Source organism: Macaca mulatta, chromosome 13 (assembly GCF_049350105.2).
Source record: "Macaca mulatta isolate MMU2019108-1 chromosome 13, T2T-MMU8v2.0, whole genome shotgun sequence".
Taxonomy (NCBI): Eukaryota; Metazoa; Chordata; class Mammalia; order Primates; family Cercopithecidae; genus Macaca; species Macaca mulatta.
The window spans coordinates 109,602,488-109,622,621 of NC_133418.1; the positions used below are offsets into that span (position 1 = coordinate 109,602,488).

At 37.4% G+C, this 20,134-nt stretch overlaps 1 protein-coding gene across 2 annotated transcripts in view; it reads left to right on the forward strand.

The window, feature by feature from the left end:
• NBAS (NBAS subunit of NRZ tethering complex) overlaps nucleotides 1–20,134 on the forward strand; it is a 390,381-nt gene that overhangs the window by 211,733 nt on the left and 158,514 nt on the right. For both annotated transcript variants that reach the window (XM_015111744.3, XM_077960110.1), the window contains exon 36: nucleotides 18,969–19,136. In XM_015111744.3, coding sequence (XP_014967230.3) covers nucleotides 18,969–19,136 — 168 coding nt within the window. The remainder of the gene's footprint in view (nucleotides 1–18,968; nucleotides 19,137–20,134) is intronic.

Here is a 20,134-nt window from a genome sequence, read left to right on the forward strand (position 1 = left end):
TTTTATTTTTTTTATTTTTTTAATTTTAAATCTCCTTAAAAGCTTTCCCGTCTGCCTTTGTCCCCTTTCAGCAAATTGTAATAGATCTAGATCTCATGAAGTGCTAGTCCAAACCCTCAATGCACGCATTGTGGCTTTGATTTATGAGGCACGTTTCAGAATGTTATAGCTACTATTATTAGGTTAAAATATAGTGCTTAGCTCTAAGATGCCGTGTGTTACACATTAACAGTAGAGGTAATAATTACCACATTAAATTATCGCTCATAAATGAGAGATGACTTTATGTGTAATCTGCTTTAATACTTAAGACTTTCATTACTTCACTTGTGAAAATAATGATGTTTATTTATATATCCAAGCAAAATAAAGATGTAATTGTTATGCAGTAGCATTTATGTTAGTACAAATGGAGCCTACAAATTTGAAGATATTGCTGTTGTCCCTGTAAACAGGATGTTTGTCTATAAATAGAACAAAATGCATAATTTGTGAGTAACTACCAAAATTACAGATTTCCAGTTTCTTATTAATGTTGGTCATTATGCTTTTTAGATGGAACAGTATTCTACCACTTAGAGTATATTAACATTTTGTTTAGCTAGTATTAGGTATATCAGTTAACCAATGGCGTTTTCCCTAGATAAATCTAATTAGAGTTAGAAATGGATTGTGTACAAGGTTCCCATTAAAAAATAATTTGCACTGTGGGAAAGTTTGTTATGAGCATTTTAAGTGGCTACAGATTTATATGACTGGACTAATTAATGTTTAAATCTTGAGCATGGGCTAAGTATAGAGCTAGTTTGAATTTATAAAATTATTGTTTAGAAATATTTAAATAAAAGTGAGCAGAATGTCAGTTATATTACAATATATTGGCCAGCATTTACTTTTCCATTCACCAGTTGATGGACATTTGGGTTGTTTCCATTTCTTAGCTATTTTGAATAATGCTGCTCTGAACATTGATGTAAAAGCCTTTGTGTGGAAATATGTTTTGATTTCTCTAGATGTAGAATTTCTGCATTGTTTGTTATATTGTGTTTAACATCTGAAGAAACTGCCAAACTTTTTGTTTTCCAAAGTGTCTGCACATTTTTTACATTTCCACAAAGAATATGTTAAGGTTCCAGTTTCTCTACATCCTTGCTAATGTGTGTTATTAACTGACTTTTTTTTTTTTTTTTAAATTTATTTTACTTTAAGTTCCGGGATATACGTGCAGAATGTGCAGGTTTGTTACATAGGTAACATGGTGGGTTGCTGCACCTATTGACCTGTCATCTAAGTTTCCTCCCCTCTCCCGCAACCCCTCAACAGGCCCTGGTGTGTGTTGTTCCCCTCCCTGGGTCCATGTGTTCTCATTGTTCAACTCTCACTTATGAGTGAGAACGTGTGGGGTTTTGTTTTCTGTTCCTGTGTTAGTTTGCTGAGGATGATGGCTTCCAGCTTCATCCATGTCCCCGCAAAGGTCATGATCGCATACCTTTCTATGGCTGCATAATATTCCATGGTGTATATGTACATTTTCTTTATCCAGTCTATCATTGATGGACATTTGGGTTGGTTCCATGACTTTGCTTTTGTAAATAGTGCTGCAATAAGCATATGTGTGCGTGTGTCCTTGTAGTAGAATGATTTACAGTCCTTTGAGTATATACTGAGTAATGGGATTACTGGGTCAAATGGCATTTCTGGTTCTAGATCCTTGAGAAATTGCCATACTGTCTTCCACAATCGTCGAACTAATTTACGTTCCCAACAACAGTGTAAAAGCATTCCTATTTCTTCACAGTCTTACCAGCATCTATTGTTTCTTGACTTCTTTTAATATAACCTAACTGGTGTGAAATGGTATCTCATTGTGGTTTTGATTTGCATTTCTCTAATGACCGGTGATGTTGAGCTTTTTTTCATATGTTTCTTGGCGGTGTAAATGTCTTCTTTTGAGAAGTGTCAGTTCATACCCTTTGCCCACTTTTTGATGGGGTTGTTTGTTTTTTACTTGTAAATTTGTTTAAGTTCCTTATAAATTCTGGATATTAGATCTTTGTCAGATGGGTAGATTACAAAAATTTTCTCCCATTCTGTAGGTTGCCTGTTCACTCTAATGTTAGTTTCTTTTGTTGTGCAGAAGCCCTTTAGTTTAATTAGATCCCATTTGTCAATTGTGGCTTTTGTTGCAATTGCTTTGACATTTTTGTCATGAAGTCTTTGCCCATGCCGTTGTCCTGAATGGTATTGCCTAGGTTTTCTTCTAGGGTTTTTATGGTTTGGGGGTTTACATTTAAGTCTTTAATCCATCTTAAGTTAATTTTTGTATAAAGTGTAGGGAAGGGGTCCGGTTTCAGTTTTCCTCACATGGCTAGCCAGTTTTCCCACCACCATTTATTGAATAGGAGATCCTTTCCCCATTGCTTGTTTCTGTCAGGTTTGTTGAAGATCAGATGGTTGTAGATGTGTGGTGCTATTTCTGAGGTCTCTGTTATGTTCCTTTGGTCTATATGTCTGTTTTGGTACCAGTACCATGCTGTTTTGGTCACTGTCATCTTATAATATAGTTTGAATTCAGGTAGCATGATGCCTCCAGCTTGATTCTTTTTGCTTAGGATTGTGTTGGCTAGACGGGATCTCCTTTGATTCCCTATGAAATTTAAAGTAGTTTTTTCTAATTCTGTGAAGAATGTCAGTGGTAGTTTGATGGGAATAGCATTAAATCTATGGGCACTATGGCCATTTTCATGATATATTGATTCTTCCTATCCATGAGCATGGAATGTTTTTCCATTTGTTTGTGTCCTCTCTTATTTCCTTGAGCAGTGATTTGTAGTTCTTCTTGAAGAGGTCCTTCAGGTCCCTTGACACCTGTATCCTAGACATTTTATTCTTTTTGTAGCAATTATGAATGGAAGTTTATTCTTGATTTGGCTCTCTATTGTAGGCGTAAAGGAATGCTTGTGATTTTTGCACATTGATTTTGTATCCTGAGACTTTGCTGAAGTTGCTTATCAGCTTAAGGAGTTTTGGGGCTGAGATAATGGGGTTTTCTAAATATAAAATCATGTTGTCTGCATATAGAGACAATTTGACTTCCTCTCTCCTATTTGAATACCCTTTATTTCTTTCTCTTGACTGATTGCCCTGGCCAGAACTTCCAATACTATGTTGAATAGGAACAGTGAGAGAGGGCATCCTTGTCTCGTACCAGTTTTCAAAGGGAATGCTTCCAGTTTTTGCCCATTTAATGTGATATTGGCTTTGGGTTTGTCATAAATAGCTCTTATTATTTTGAGATATGTTCCATTAATACCTAATTTATTGAAAATTTTTAACATGAAGGGATGTTGAATTTTATCTAAGGCCTTTCTGCATCTATTGAGATAATCATGTGGTTTTTGTCATTGGTTCTGTTTATGTGATGGATTACATTTATTATGTATTTTGAACCATCCTGGCATCCCAGGGATGAAGCCGACTTGATTGTGGTGGATAAGTTTTTTGATGTGCTGCTGGATTTCGTTTGCCAGTGTTTCATTGAGGATTTTCGCATCAATGTTCATCAGCAATATTGGCATGAAGTTTTCTTTTTTTGAGAACCCGCTCCCGATAGTTAAGGTGGGTTCTTTTCTATTTCCTAGGTGTCTCGAGTGGTTTAAGAAATAAAGGGAAAGAGTACGAGAGAGAAATTTAAAGCTGGGTGTCCGAGGGAGACATCACATGTTAGCAGGATCCGTGATGTTCCCCGAGACATAAAACCAGCAAGTTTTTATTAGCGATTTTCAAAAGGGGAGGGAGTGCATGAATAGAGTGTGGGTCACAGAGATCACATACTTCACAAGGTAATAAAATATCACAAAGCAAGTGGAGGCAGGGCAAGATCACAGGACCACAGGATGTGGTGAAATTGAAATTGCTAATGAAGTTTCCGGCACGCATTGTCATTGATAACATCTTATCCGGAGACAAGGTTGAGAGCAGACAACCTGTCTGACCAAAATTTATTGGGCAGGAATTTCCCCTTCCTAATAAGCCTGGGCGCGCTACAGGAGACCAGGGCTTATTTCATCCCTTTGGCTTAGCTTCCACTGTAAAAGGTGGCCACCCTCAGGGGGCCGTTCATAGACCTACCCTCAGGGCGCTTTCTCTTTCTCAGGGATGTTCCTTGCTGAGAAAAAGAATTCAGCGATATTTCTCCTATTTGCATTTGAAAGAAGAGAAACATGGCTCTGTTCCGCCTGGCTCACTGGTGCAGTCAGGTTCCGAGTCTTATCTCCCTTGTTCCCTGAAGATTGCTGTTATCCTGTTCTTTTTTCAAGGTGCTCAGATTTCATATTGTTCAAACACACATGCTCTACCAACAATTTGTACAGTTAACCTAATCATCACAGGGTCCTGAGGCAACACATATCCTCCTCAGTTTACGAAGAAGACGACGGGATTAAGAGATTAAAGACAGGCATAGGAAATCACAAGGGTATTGACTGGGGAAGTGATAAGTGTCCATGAAATCATCACAATTTATGTTCAGAGACTGCAGTAAAGGCAGGCGTAAGACATTATAAAAGTATTAATTTGGGGATCTAATAAATGTCCATGAAATCTTCACAATTTATGATCTTCTGCTGCGGCTTCAGCCGGTCCCTCTATTCGAGGTCCCTGACTTCCCGCAACATCTCTGCACAGTTCTGGTATCAGGATGCTACTGTCTTCATAAAATGAGTTAGGGAGGAGTCCCTCCTTTTCAATTGTTTGGATTAGTTTCAGACATAATGGTCCCAACTCCTCTTTGTACCTCTGGTAGAATTCGGCTGTGAATCTGTCTGGTCCTGGGCTTTTTTTGGTTGGTAGGCTATTAATTACCACTTCAATTTCAGAACTCGTTATTGGTCTATTCAGGGGTTCAACTTCTTCCTGGTTTAGTTTTGGGAGTGTGTATATATGTCTCCAGGAATTTATCAATTTCTTCTAGATTTTCTTGTTTATTTGTGTAGAGGTGTTTATAGTATTCTCTGATGGTAGTTTGTATTTCTGTGGGGTTAGTGGTGATATCCCCTTTATCATTTTTTTTTTTGTCTATTTGATTCTTCTCTCTTTTTCTTATTATTTCAGCTAGTGGTCTTTTTTTTTAACTGGTTTTTGATTGAATTGTTTTATTAAAGCCATTCCTATATATGTACTATTTCATTATGATATTTGATATTTATATCCCAAGTAACTAATGATGATGAGCCCTTTTTTTTTCATGTGCTTATTGGCTGGCTATTCTTATACTTTCTTAATGTAATGGTATCCAAATATTTTACCCATTTTTTTTTCTTTCTTTCTTTTTTTTTTTTTTTTTTTTGAGACGGAGACTCGCTCTGTCGCTGGGCTGGAGTGCAGTGTGGCCAGATCTCAGCTCATTGCAAGCTCCACCTCCCGGGTTTACGCTGGCTCAGCCTCCAGAGTAGCTGGGACTACAGGCGCCCGCCTAGTTTTTTGTATTTTTTTAGTAGAGACGGGGTTTCACCCTGTTAGCCAGAATGGTCTCCATCTCCTGACCTCGTGATCCGCCCGTCTCGGCCTCCCAAAGTTCTGGGATTACAGGCTTGAGCCACCGCGCCCGGCCTGTTTTACCCATTTTTTAACTTGGTTGTTTGTCTTGTTATTGAGCTGTAAGATATTTTTTATTTTGTTTTGTTTTTTTAACATCTTGCAGTCGAGTGTTTTTTTTTTTTTCTCAGATTTATGATTTGAAAGTATTTTTTCCTCTCAATATATATTTGACTTTTTATTTTCTTAATGCTGGCTTTTAAGGTACAAAAAATGCTTAATGTTCCTGAAGTCTTGTTATTAATATTTTCTTTTATGGGTTGTACTTTTGTTGTTATATCTAAGAAATCCGTGCGTAACCCAAGATTGCGAAGATGTACGCCTGTGCTTTTTTCCTGAAAGTTTTGTAGTTTTTAGTACTTACATTTATTTATTTACCTTTTTAAGTAAGAAGTCCTTTTATGAAATAAGTATGGACTTGAGGGATATCCATCTGCAAAGAGAGAAATTAGAACTTTACCTCATATCACACATAAAAATTAACTCAATAGAATCATGTTTCTTTATCTTGTGATACTTATTCTTTCTTAATAGATTTTAAATTTCACATTTAGTACACACAAAGATGCAAATAAATTATTTTGAAGTTTTAAATGAAATAATTTTATTTGGAGTGATTTTTGTTATAATTATTGCTTTATTGATTTTTCCCCATGTGCTCTGGAATTTTGGTTTGCAAGCTAATTTTGAGTGATGAAACATTCTGTCCCATCTTCCTTATCTAATGATTCTGTAGTGTTGTGGTTTCTCTCTGCTCAGTCCTGTGGCACTTCACTCAAGAATATGTCCATTGGTAGTTTTTCACATGAAGTTTTTTCCCCTTTGTAAGGTTGAGAATATGAGAATGCACACATGGAGCCAGTGAAGGGATTGTCCTAGTTCCTTTCAGCCTTGTTTTTGTGTGCTTCCTCCTTAGGCCCACAGCTTGTGTAAATGCATAGCCTGGACAGTAAATCTGGCTGAAGTTTTTTCTTTGCAGGGTATGCTTTTGATTCACGGTTCTTCTCTGGAAAGGAGCACCTGACAGCCACTGCTGATATCTGAATTCTGAGCCCCAAAATGTTGAACTCTATTGAACTTGGGTGTCCTTTGACTCCTTTTTCTATGCTCATTTTAGAGCACAGTTAGTGTACTGAAACAGGAGTTTACCATCCCATGTTGACTGGAGTTTATAATGTTTTCTTTAGTTACAGAAATAATGCAAGCTTTAATTTTAATAATTCATTTATAAGGGCATAAGGGATATTGACATTATCCAGCACACTATATTTCTTGAAAGTAAAAGAAATTAGGTGTGAAACATCTATGATAAAATAGATACATGGATATATGAGTAACTTTGTACTTTCTGCTTTTTTAAAATATAAAAATAATTTAATGAACAACACATTAATATATGTGAAAGACAAAGTTCTCTCTTTTTCCTCCCTCTCATCTTTCTATTCTCTGATCTTCCTGAGCCCCACGAATCCCACTGCTCGGAGATAAACATTTCTAACTTCATATGTTTCCTTCCATACTTTTCCTAAGTACAAACAGATTTTCTTTTTTTTTTTTTTTTTTTTTTTTTTTTTTTTGAGACGGAGTCTCACTCTGTCGCCCGGGCTGGAGTACAGTGGCCGGATCTCAGCTCACTGCAAGCTCCGCCTCCCGGGTTTACGTCATTCTCCTGCCTCAGCCTCCCGAGTAGCTGGGACTATAGGCGCCCGCCACCTCGCCCGGCTAGTTTTTTGTATTTTTTTTAGTAGAGACGGGGTTTCACTGTGTTAGCCAGGATGGTCTCGATCTCCTGGCCTCGTGATCCACCCGTCTCGGCCTCCCAAAGTGCTGGGATTACAGGCTTGAGCCACCGCGCCCGGCCCAGATTTTCTATATAGCTTCTTCTCTGTCTCGTAGAGGTTTATTTGTTTTATAAACTAAAATGAATTCATACTGCATACATTATTTTGCAGGTGACTATTTCATGTAATACTGATATGTGTCATTGGATCTGCCCTTGTGATTCCATGTAGACCATTTACATAATGGCATCATGGTATTCATTGGATGCATGTACCGTGATTTATTTATTGTTTCCTTTACTTTTGTACATTTAGATTGTGTCCAACTTTTCTCTATTTTAGACTAAACTGCACTATGCATTTTACATACACATCTTTGCATACTCATGCTGGTGTTGCTCTGCAATAAAATGCTAGAAATGGGCTCCTGGGATAGGTAATTTCCTATTTTCTTGTGTTTTATTTTTATAACTTTGTGTAAATGCTCACTTTGTTTTGTTTACTGTTGATACCAGCACATCACTGGAAGCATGGTATGTCCTCATTAATTTTTGTTTAGTTGTTTTTTGGACAATATTGCCTGATGAGTGTTCTCTGTGGAAGATTCAGTTTACAGTGATCATGACATCAGTGATCTGGATGGTAACACAGTGCCAACACAATTCAGAACATCCATTTCTGCATTTTAGTCAGCATATAGGTCTGACCAAAGAAGGAAATACTTTGCTCATTGTCATGCTTCTGAGATAATATCTTTACTTATTTGATAGCTTGATACTCAGGAGTGTGAATCATAATTTTGATTAGATTGACATATCTACATCATAGATTTCCATTCCTCACAAAGGTTTCTACTAGTACTTCCTCTTTTAGCACCACTGTTAGAATTTCAGATTGTATTCTTTCTTCTATCTTGCTGTTTCTTCATAAGGCCTATGCATTTCTAATGTATTTTTATGTTTTAAACTATGTTAGTAATAAGCAATACATTTTTATTTTTCATCTATTGCTGTTTAGTTATTGAGTTATTGCTATTTAAATTAACTTGCAAAAGACATTTTCCAAAAAATAATACATTCAAATTTTCTATCTTAGTTACAGTGTAATCTGTGGCTGTTAACGGTTTTCTTTTACTTTACTTATTCATTATTTATTTAATTTTTTTTCTTTTTTTGAGACAGTGTCTCACTCTGTTGCCCAGGCTGGAGAACATTGGTACTATCTTGGCTTACTGCAACCCCTGCTTCCTGGGTTCAAGCAATTCTCAAGCATCAGCCCCCTTAGTAGCTGCGATTAAAGGTGTGTGCCACCACACCCGGTTAATTTTTATATTTTTAGTAGAGACAGGGTTTTGCCATGTTGGCCAGGTTAGTCTCGAACTCTTGGCCTCAAGTGATCTGCCCACTTTGGCCTCCTAAAGCGCTGGGATTACATGTGTGAGCCATTGTGCCTGGCCAGTTTCCTTTTACTTTTAAGGAAATACCATAATATTATTTAGCCCTGTAGGGTCTAAATTGTACCACTTGGATAGATGTTTCCTACATTTCTTTAGTTTATACTTAGTATTGGTAATATCTTTTGTTTTCTCTCATTATCTTTCATCTACTCTCCGTGGGACTTTCTTTCCTCACCATTTTACCAGAACAGCTTGTGCCTGAGTCACCACCAGTGACCTCTTGTTGCCAAGTTCTTAGGTCAAATCTCAGTCTTTGTTTTATTTGACCTATAAATAACATTTGACATACTTGTTTCAGGGACATCTCATTCGCCTTGTTTTTCCCAGACCTCACTGGCCACTGTGTCTCATTGTCTTTGCTGGTTTGTCCTCATCTCCCCAGCTAAATGTTAGATACCCCAGGTCATAGCCTTTAAACATCATTGCTGTCTACACTCATTCCTTGGATGCGTTCATCCATGATCCTGACTTGAAATAATTGACTTTGTGCTGATGATTCCCTGCTTAATAGCTGTAGCCCTGACGTCTCTTCCGAGTTCCGGACATGAATGTACAGTTGCCAACCTAACATCTATAGCTAATTTCTTTTTTTTTTTTTCTAATTATACTTTAAGTTCTAGGGTACATGTGCACAACATGCAGGTTTGTTACGTATGTATACATGTGCCATGTTGGTGTGCTGCACCCATTAACTCGTCATTTACATTAGGTATATCTCCTAATGCTATCCCTTCCCCCTCCCAGTTAATTTCTTTTAGATAACCCAATCTCAATATGTTAAAATGGAACTATTCATTTCAACCCTCTTCCTCCCCCCACCTACCACATCCCCCAAAACAATGACCTTCTTTCTGTAGTCTTTCCCATGTCACGAAATAGAACTCTTTGTAGGTGTTCACATCATAAATCTTTTGCTGTCATCCTTGATTCTTCTCCTCCTTTTTGGGACATCCTGCTGACCCCACTTTCACAGTTGACTCAGAATTGGGCTCCATTTTACCATCACCACTGCTACCACTCAGGTCTAAATTATCATCGTATCTCCCCTGGAGTCATAAAGTAGTGTCCTGTTTGTCTCCCTGCTCCTGCTCTTGCTATAGTCTATGGTCAACAATATAGCCAGAGTGTTTCCTTTCAGAATACATCAGATCATGACACATTTCTCAAAACCTTTCACTCAGAGTAGAAACTAAGGCTTTACAATCATCTACAAGGACACCCAGGGTCTCTTTTCCCCACTGTTATGCTTTAATGTTGGACTTTATTTTCCTTCCACCTCTTCCCTGCCCCCAGTACACACATTCATTTTGCTCAGCTGACTCTAGTCATACTGGCTTTTTTTTTTTCTTCCCCCTTTTTGCCATTTTTTAAGCATTCCCAGCAAGCTGTTGCCTCTGGATCCTTATACTTGCTGTATTTTACCTGGAACGTTCTTCCCAAATATCTGTATCCATATGACTTATCCTCTCACTTCCATCAGGTGTCTGCTCAAATGTACTCTTTCTCTGTGTTATTATAGTGTTGTCACCCCTCCACATGGCTTTATTTTCTTTCTAACTCATAAAAATGTATAAAACTTATCTGATATGCTTTTCTGACATGCTTTATATTTATTTTTGCTTGTCTTTTACTGGATTGTGAGCTCTTTGTAGCAGATACTATGCATGTTTAGTCAGTGTTATATTTCCAGAATTTACAACAATGCCTGTCACAAGCTGATGTCATAAACATTTGTGGAAGAATGAATGAGTAAATGAGGGAAGATATGGATGTGATGAGTGGGGATAAGTTCTGATATTAAATGGGGAGGAATATTTGAATGGGATCCTATTTGATAATTTCTCAGTTCATTGGTGAAATAAGGCAAATTGCCTTATTTTCCTTTGTTCCCTACTGTTCCATGAGTTTCTTAGGAACAGGGGCCATATCTTAATCGTCATGGTAATCCTGTTGCCTAGCACCGGGTCTTAAACATAGTAGGCATGCCAAATTATGTGGTCAGGAAACTTACTTTGTGGGTTCATCTAGAACCCAAAGTCATTTATCAAAAGTAATTTTAAAAATTGGGCATGGAAAAAAGAAGATTAAAAGTATGCTCTATATACCTCTCTTTTTCCAGAATGTAGGTTTCATAATCTGGATCCAAAAATTCTAGGAGATCCAAGAAGAGTTTGGCCTCTAAAACCCCTGAAGTAGTATGCCTAATATTAATTTTTTTAAAAAAATTTAGACCACAGGGTTTGGCTGTGTCGCCAAGGCTGGAGTGCAGTGTAGTGCAGTTACAACTCACTGCATCCTTGAACTCCTGGGCTTAAGTGATCCTTCTGCCTCAGCCCACGAAGTAGCTAGGACTACAGGCACATGCCACTATCCTTGGCTAATTTTTATTTTATTTATTTTAGATACAGGGTCTCAATATTTTGCCCAGGCTGGTCTCGAACTCCTGGCCTCAAGCGACCCTCTTGCTTCAGCCTCCCAAAGTGCTGGGATTACAGGCGTGAGCCCCTGCACCTGGCCAGTATGCCTAATTTGATGTGTGTATGTGTGTGTGTGTGTTTGTGACTTTGTATTCATGTGAGTGCACATGCACATTTGTTCCGTTTTCTGGGTAAAGGGCTCAGCTTCCATCAGACATGTATAGGAGTCCATGGCCTCTAAACATGAGAGCAGCTAAGCTGTAACTTTGCCTGCTAATTGGCAGATGAGATGAAGCAGAGTCAGACTTTAGAGTGATGTACTCCATAGAGTGTTTTTCTGTTGCTTGTTCTGACAGGTATTTCTAAAAGTAGTATCACCGGTAATAAGGATTGCATGCTTAGTATTTTGAGTTCAGATGAAATTTGCTATAAGTAAGTGTTAGGTGCAGGGAAGTACTTTGGGTTATTTAAGGCTATGTTGGAGGAGAGTGGTAGTGGTTGAGCTCAACCTAAACTGCCACCAGTTCAGTTTGCAGTAGGCCAATAGATTTCTCAGAAATTAACCCTTATTGCCAGATACGGGAGAAAGCTACTCCCAAATAGATTATTTGTCATAGTAATTGGCCAACAATTTTTTCTGTGAGTCACACTCGACACATGGAACTATCCGTGTTCTTGTGAACTTGTTTGGTGATGGTGTCTGTTGTTATAGGATTTGAAAAATATTATTAGTGCTTAATAAGCTAAGCTTTGAGCTGTGTAACACACTTGACATTAATGAGATTTCATGTTAACTTTTATGCTGGGAACTGATGACTTGGTTTTGAGGTTTAATCTATTTCTGCTGTTATACACTCTAAATTAATTAGCAGTGTGCCACTATGAATATAAAAAGTGGCAGTAGTAATCATTTCGGGGGTAAGTTTTGCCTAACCTCATTTTTCTTTCTCCATTATATGAAGTTAAAAGAAATCTATTTTCTTCATTAATGTTTCTGGTTAAACTATGATCTTGGTAGACTGCCCCCAAATTAAATACCACTTCTGTGGTCCAAATGAGCCTTTCATTTTACTTTCTCTTTTGTGATTCTCATTAGGAGAAGCTCTTACAGGAAATCCTTTTATCACATACATTTCTGAGCATGTGAATTTCATTTATCTTCTGAAACAAACTTTTAACTTTCATACGTTTTAAGTTTCCTATCTTGAGCTAGATAGGAAGCACAGTTTAGGTCCTTTTTATGAAATAGAATAATTGTTTTGTGGCCTGCATTTTTCTTTTTTTATTTTTGTTTTTAACTTTTTATTTCCATAGGTGTTTGGGGAACAGGTGGTATTTGGCTACATGAGTAAGTTCTTTAGTGGTGATTTGTGAGATTTTGGTGCACCCATCTCCCGAGCAGTGTATACTGAACCCAATTTGTGGTCTTTTATCCCTCACCTGCTTCCCGCTCTTTCCCCCTGAGTCCCCCAGGCTGGACTGCACTATTATAGCTAACTGCAGCTTCAAACTCCTGTGCTTAAGCAGTCCTCCCTCATCAGCCTCTGGAGTAGCTAAGACCATAGGCACATGCCACCACAAAAAAATTATTTAATTTTTAAAATATTAAATATAACATTTAAACAATTAAATGAAATTTTTAATATTTTTGTAGAGATGAGATCTTGCCATATTGCCCAGGCCAGTCTCGAACTCTTGGCCTGAAGTGATCCTCCTGCCTCAGTCTCCCAAACTAGTAGGATTACAGGTATGAGCCACTGTGCTGGCTTAGCCTGCATTTTTTATTGATATTTTTCAATTGTTTCATTTACCTCTAAAGGAAGTTGTATTCTGCTTAAGTGCCATAATTCTTATCATGTTTATATTTTCAGTTCTATACTTGGATTAGTTGATGACTTTCAAATCATTCAATACATCCTCTCAATTTAGAAGATTCTAAAGATGAACAGGAATTGAAAATGTGACATGAAATCTTTTTTGAATAACATTTACCCACTCTGAATACAACATATGAGACTTTTTTTTTTTCCCTATATGGAGTCTTGTTCTGTCGCCCAGGCTGGAGTGCATTGGTATGTCCTGACCTCACTGCAGCCTCTGCCTCCCGGGTCCAAGCATGTCTCCTGCCTCAGCCTCCCGAGTAGCTGGGATTAGAGGTGTGTGCCACCATGCCCAGCTAAATTTTGTATTTTTAGTAGAGACGGGGTTTCACATGTTGAGCAGGCTGGTCTCGAACTCCTGACCTCGTGATCTGCCTACCTCTGCCTCCCATAGTGTTGGTATTACAGGCATGAGCCACTGTGCCTGACCACAAATGAGACCTTTGAAAATATATCTTCAAACGTTTAAACAGCACAGTAAAACCAGACTTCTTACACCTATATATACATCCAAGCAATAGAGATTTTTCTCATACTCTGAGGCTCTAGCAATGAATAAATTGTGTCCCTGATCTTGAATAGCTCACTGTCTAGTTGGAAAGAACAACAAAAAAATAAATATCAATATATTATGGCAAGTGCATTAATAGTATGCATATAATATTTGAGTGGGTAAAAGTGTGATACTGTCTTAAGATTTTACTTACAGCAAAAATATTACATGTCAAGGAAAACTTAGAACATCTTTTTGATCTTGGAACAGGCAAAGATTTCTGTTTCTGTTTTTGTTTTTTTTTTTTTTTTTTGGAAATGAGGATCCCTGTCATCCAGGCTGTGGAAGGCAGTGGCGTGATCACAGCTCACCGCAGCCTGAACCTCCAGGGCTCAAGCAATCCTACTACCTCAGCCTCCCACATAGCTAGGACTAGGGGCACGTGCCACAATGCCTGGGTAATTTTTTATTTTGTAAAGATGGGAGTCTTACTTTGTTGCCATACTGGAGATTTCTTAAATATGATACAAAAAGTACTAATCATAATTAAAAACTGACGAATTGGACTAATTTAAGATTAGTCCAATTAACAGATTAACATCTATTAATCACAAGACACTATTAAGAGAATGAAAATGTGATATACAGAGTAATAGCAAATATTTACAATTCATGTATTTAATAAGGAATGTGTATCCAGAATATATAAACATCTTCCGTAAGTGAATAAAACAGATGGATAACCATTAGAAGAATGGCAAAAGACTCCAACAGACACTTGACAAAAGAATGTATTCAAATGGCCCAACATATACAGAAAGGTATTCAACTTCATTAGTCTCTGGCGAGGTGCAAATTAAAACCACAAAGAGATACCATTACAGAATTACCAGAGTTGCTCAAATGAAAAAGACATGAAATACCATTTGTTGGTATGGATGCGGAGCAACCAGAACTCTCATAATTGCTGGCTAGTGTAATAACCACTTCAGAAAATATTTGCACTATTTAGTAAATCTGGACAAATGCATATTCTATGCCTTAGCAATTCCACTGCTAAGTATATACCAGAAAAGCGTATGTTCACCAAAATAGAATTACCAGCATGTCAGGGCAGCACTATTGGTATTATCTTCGATCTGGGGACTACCCAAATGCTCATTAATAGAAGAAAAAATAAGTAAGTTCTGGCATGTTTGTTACAACATGATATGACATAGTAATGAGTTGAACACTTTTTTTTTATTTTACTTTTTATAGAGATGAGGTCCCGTTGTGTTACCCAGGCTGGTCTCAAACTCCTGGCCTCAACTCATCCTCCCACCTTGGCCTCCCTAAGTATGGGGATTACAGGCGTGGAGTTGAACAATCTTTACTCTCAAAATCTGAATGAATGTGTGTTGAGTGAAAGAAATCAGAACAAAAGAGTACATAATTTCATTCATATAAAGTATAAAAATAGACAAAATTAATTTATGCTGCTGCAAATCAGGGTAGTGTTTGTTTTGGCAGGGTTAGTGGCTGCGAGTGAGCTCGAGAGGAGCTTCTAGGATTCTGGTGGTGTTATGTTTCTCTGCCTAAGGGCTTGTTACATAAGCTTGTTAAATTTTGTTAAACCATACAATCATTTGATGTGGCTTATACATCGATGAAAAGTTGTTAAAAAAGGATACCATGGATTAAACACAGGAAGGGAGAATATATGCTGGCCGTAATTGTCTTTGCATCATGGGACTGTGAATAAATAGTATTCTTTTTCTTTTGCATACTTTTTTTGAATTTGCAAACTATCTTTAGTGAACTTGTATTAGTTTTATAATGCAGAAAAACAAACGAGCTTAAATAAATACAAATATAAATGTGCATGTAATATTGCCAGCGTGTCAAAATCCTGTAAAGAACAAGTGAACTGTACGCTTTGATGCTAAATTGGGTTAAGGAGAAGAGAGGAGGAGACACCTCTAGGCCAGTTGTCTATAGGCAGCATATTCAACTTATTTGGTCCTCAGTTTACTTTTCTGTCAAGTAGCATTATAATTTTTAACACTTTCATAGTGTTATTGTAAAATGTAGGGATGCTTGTATGAAACACTTAGCTCAGTCCTGGACGCATAGTAGGTGTTTAATAAATGGTAGCCATTATGATTCTTAAATACTATAAACAAGATGCTGGACTTTACTGCTGGTAAATAATGTATCTAGGTCTTTGTTTCTTCTCTGTATGAACCTGGTCCTCTGTATTCCTCAACAACTTGCACTGCTTGTTTTTTTTTTACCTCCACTGTATCTGACCATGCTTCACAAACAATTATAGTTTTCCTGTTACTGACTTTCTTTCCATTGTTTTTTTCTTTCTCCCAGATCTCCAGTAAGTTCCATCTTGAACTTCCTTTGTTAGCTGATTGGATGGAATTTCTCTATTTATCTGACTTACCTCAGGCCCTTTTTACATTTATATGAATTAGGACAAAAACATTTAAACATAATATATACATTTAATTGGAAAATACCTTATGATAACTTCATTATGTTCCCAGTGTCACTACCTCAATTCAGTCCCTAATTATGTTAAACTGGGATTGAGGCACCAGTCTCCTAACTGGATTCTTGATCCTGGAAGAATATTACTGAAATACAAAGCTGATTATGTTACTCCCTTTTCTTAAAGCCTTCCAGTGGCTTTCCCATCCCTCTAGTTGACAATGGAGGTTCTTGGGTGTGGTTTATAGTTCTCTTGCAGGGTTTATAGGTCTCTTGCAGGGCTTAACTCTACCTTCTTTCATCCTCACCTCCTGCTATTTCTTTTTCCATGCTGTGTTCTGTGTCTTTGCTGAGTCACTTAAGGTTCCTCTATTTTGCCATGTTTCAGAAGTTGCACCCTCTTAAGTTGCATTTTCTTCCTGAAATCATTTTCACTAGTTCTTCTCTAGAAACCGTCAATTTTTTCCCTCTGAAAGATTACCTTCTCTGCGAAGCCTTCTGTGATCGCACCTCCAGGCAGAGGATGTAATGATCTCTCTTTGTGTTCTCATAGTACTCTCTATGTGTTAATACCTCTCGTATAAAAGTTGTTATTATTCTGTAATTATTTCTCTATATCTCTGCTTTCTTTCCTATTTTCTGAGCTCCTTGAGGGCAGAGCCTATGTCTTACTCATTTTTGTCACCCCATTGCCTAGTATGAGATATATAAACTGAGAGAGAAAATGAGTTCATGTGTGGAACACCAGCTATAAGGGAATCGAGGAAATACAGTTTTTGGCTTCTCAACTTCTAGCAACAGTAAGACAATCTGTAAGGGGGTCTGAGTGGAGTCGAGTGAACTAAACTGTAATATCTGCCGCAATCTGGAACCCAGGAGGAGATACTGTATTTTTTTGGCACTCAAACCTCAATTATTTTTTGTATTGTTGCCCTGATAGTATACAGGCTTTTCGTCTGTTTTTTTTCTTTATTTACATATCATTCATTTTTATATGTTGCTGTTTTTATAATTAAATTATAGTATATAATACTGCATTGAGTTGATGGTTTTTGCACTTTTTAATGCCCAAGAAACCAACAGGAAACAATTTTTTTTCTTTTTTTTGCATGACCAAACCAGTTTACAATACTTATGGGGAACCTTAAACAATAGCCAGCTGGGTAAATTGTAAGCATTGGTTAATATAGCTTACATACATTTCCCTTTAGAAGGAAGAATAAAGGCATTTATTTGTGTCCTAATGTAATATATTTGTTTTCTGTTGCTGCTGTCTTATATTACCACAAACTTTGCAGCTTTAAAACAATGCAACTGATCATTTTATAGTTCCTGTAGGACAGAAATTTGACAGACTTGGTTGAATCTCTTCTTAGAGCCACACAAGGCCAAAATCAAGGTGCCAACAAGGCTGTGTTCTTTTCCAGAGGCTCTGGAGAAGATCTTGTTTCTGTGTTCTTTCATGGTGTTGGCAGGTTTAATTCCTCATGGTTGTAGGACTGAGGTCTGCATTATCTTACTGGATGTCGCCTGAGGGCTGTTCTCAGTGTCTACAGGCTGCCCACATTCCTTGGCCTGTGGTTCCCTTTTCTTCCTCTTCAAAGCCAACAACTGTGGGTTGAGTTCCCTCCTGCTTCAAATCTCTCCTGCCTCTTCCCCCATGGCCTGTCTCTGACGCTCATTCTCCCGGATCCTCACTGGGAAATATTCTCTGCTTTAAGGGCGCTTGTGATTAGCTTGGTCCTACTCAGATAATTCAGGACAATCTCCTTACTTCGAGGTCTGGACCGTTCATCACACCTGCCATTTTCTTTGCCACGCCGTGTTACATGGTCACAGCTTCGAGGCATAAGGATATGGCCATCACTGGGGGCCCATAATTCTACTTACCATATATGGCAACTGTCAAGTTGATCTAAAAGAGTGAGTTCTGAGTATTTGTTATGTGATGATGCCCTGGTAATTATTGATTACATGATTTATTACTTTATTATCACTTAAACTGTGTCTTAATGAATAACATGATGTAGACTTAAGTAGCCAAACCAAGCTATTACATTATCCTTCTATAAGTCACAACAAGCTATTGGTATTGATAAACTAAGCCTTAAGTTTTTCTTCTGTTTAACTGAGATTCTTAAGAAAAAAACATAAGTGGAAGTGGATAGACACTAAACTAAGAAGTTATAGAACAAATAATATTTTTCTTTGACTAAATGCAGATATGGTCTTCATCCTTTTGGTTTCAAAGACTGTAATTAATGAATTGACATTTTCTCCCTGTGGAATCTCTCAGATTAGTAAATGGAGAGTGAGAATTTCAGCTGATTGCTTCAGGATTGGCAGGAGGTACCACATAATAAACCCATCAAACACTATTAATTACCTACTTGTTTGGACTGAAAACATGCCTTTTACTAGTTAAAGGTTGATTGTCTGAATATTCTACTTCTTTCTCGATCACAGTAGCATTATTCAGATGAATAATTTATTTCTTAATTAACCTAAATAATAAATACTTTAAATGTATTGTCAAGGAAACAAATATGAGTATCTCATGGTTGGGATATTAGATTGGTAAAAAATAAAATACCAATTATTTGCTTTATAAATATTTTTGAGGGATTATTTAACTAATGCACTATGCTGTTTTTCTCTTCTCCCAATTTTATTTTTATTTTTTGGCAAATGATTGAGAGAGGAACAATATGTTGATAGTACTCTTTTAACATTTATTTTGTAACAAGCCAAGATTAATGGATTTTTAAATTTATCTGTCTTGATGTTTAATATCTGATCATTTTAAGCAGTCACATTATCACTCTCTTTCCTGTTCTTATGAGAATGCATTTTTGCCCTTGCTAGGATGAAGTAGGTGTTCCAGGTAGCAATTCAGCTGACCTGTTACGCTGGACCACTGCTACCACCATGAAAGTCCTTTCCAACACCACGACCACCACTAAGGCAGTGCTGCAGGCCGTCAGTGATGGGCAATGGTGGAAGAAGTCTTTAACTTACCTTCGACCCCTTCAGGTAAGCAATGCATCTTTCTTCTTAAAATCAATTGCATGGTTTATATAAATTCATTAGCAATGTTTCAGTTGTTTTCACTGTTACATCTTTATCTTGTCTAGATTGTTCAAACAATCTCTTAAGAAATGTAGGCCTCTCATCAGATAGGGAATGAGTAATCTGTTTTATAGAATGTAATATCAGTACTTGCAAAGGACACTAATAGAGATTTAGGTAAGGCTTGGTTTATATATCAGAATTTAGCGAGATGAAAAGAAAAATTTTCAATGCTTACTTGCTTTTGCTATATTTCTATAGGCTGGTAGTTGAGGAAGAGTGCTAGGAGGCAGATTGGGGGCTCTCAGGAAAGAAAACAGTTGAACAGATTCCTGTTTCCATTCTGGAAGTCAAAGTCAGGGCAGGGAGTTGAGCAACTGAGTTTGCTCTGCATTCTCATACTGCAGTCCTTTAATCTCACACTAGAAAACAAAGAGGAAAAACATACAACTGTTAGCAGTTCGCCTCAAACAAACACTCCTTGTGCATCTCATTCATTCATTCAGCAAATACTTATTAGGCATTATTTTCCTGTCAAATACTGTCCTTATTACTGGGAATATGGTGGAGAAACACTTCAGTCTAATTCCCTTCTCCTGTGGAACTTATATGTCAGCGAGGGAGACACAGAAAATACATATTTGTATAATAATGTAATGGCACATGATAACAAGCATGACAAAGATTACATAAGCAATGTAGGTAGATCCTGAGGAGTGAAGTTCTGATTGAGATGGAGAAGTTAGGATTTTCAGAAAAGGAGTCACTTTGAGCAGAAATATGATTGAACCAAGGAGAACAAATACAAACCCTAGCTCCCCCGTACTGGGGCAGCACACTTGACATCTGCATAGAACATAAAAGGGGCCAGTGTGGTCTGAGCTGAGTGAACAATGGGGAGAGTGGTAGGAGATGAGATCAGAAGGTGGTGGGGAGGCCCATCATTGAAAGCCACATGTAGA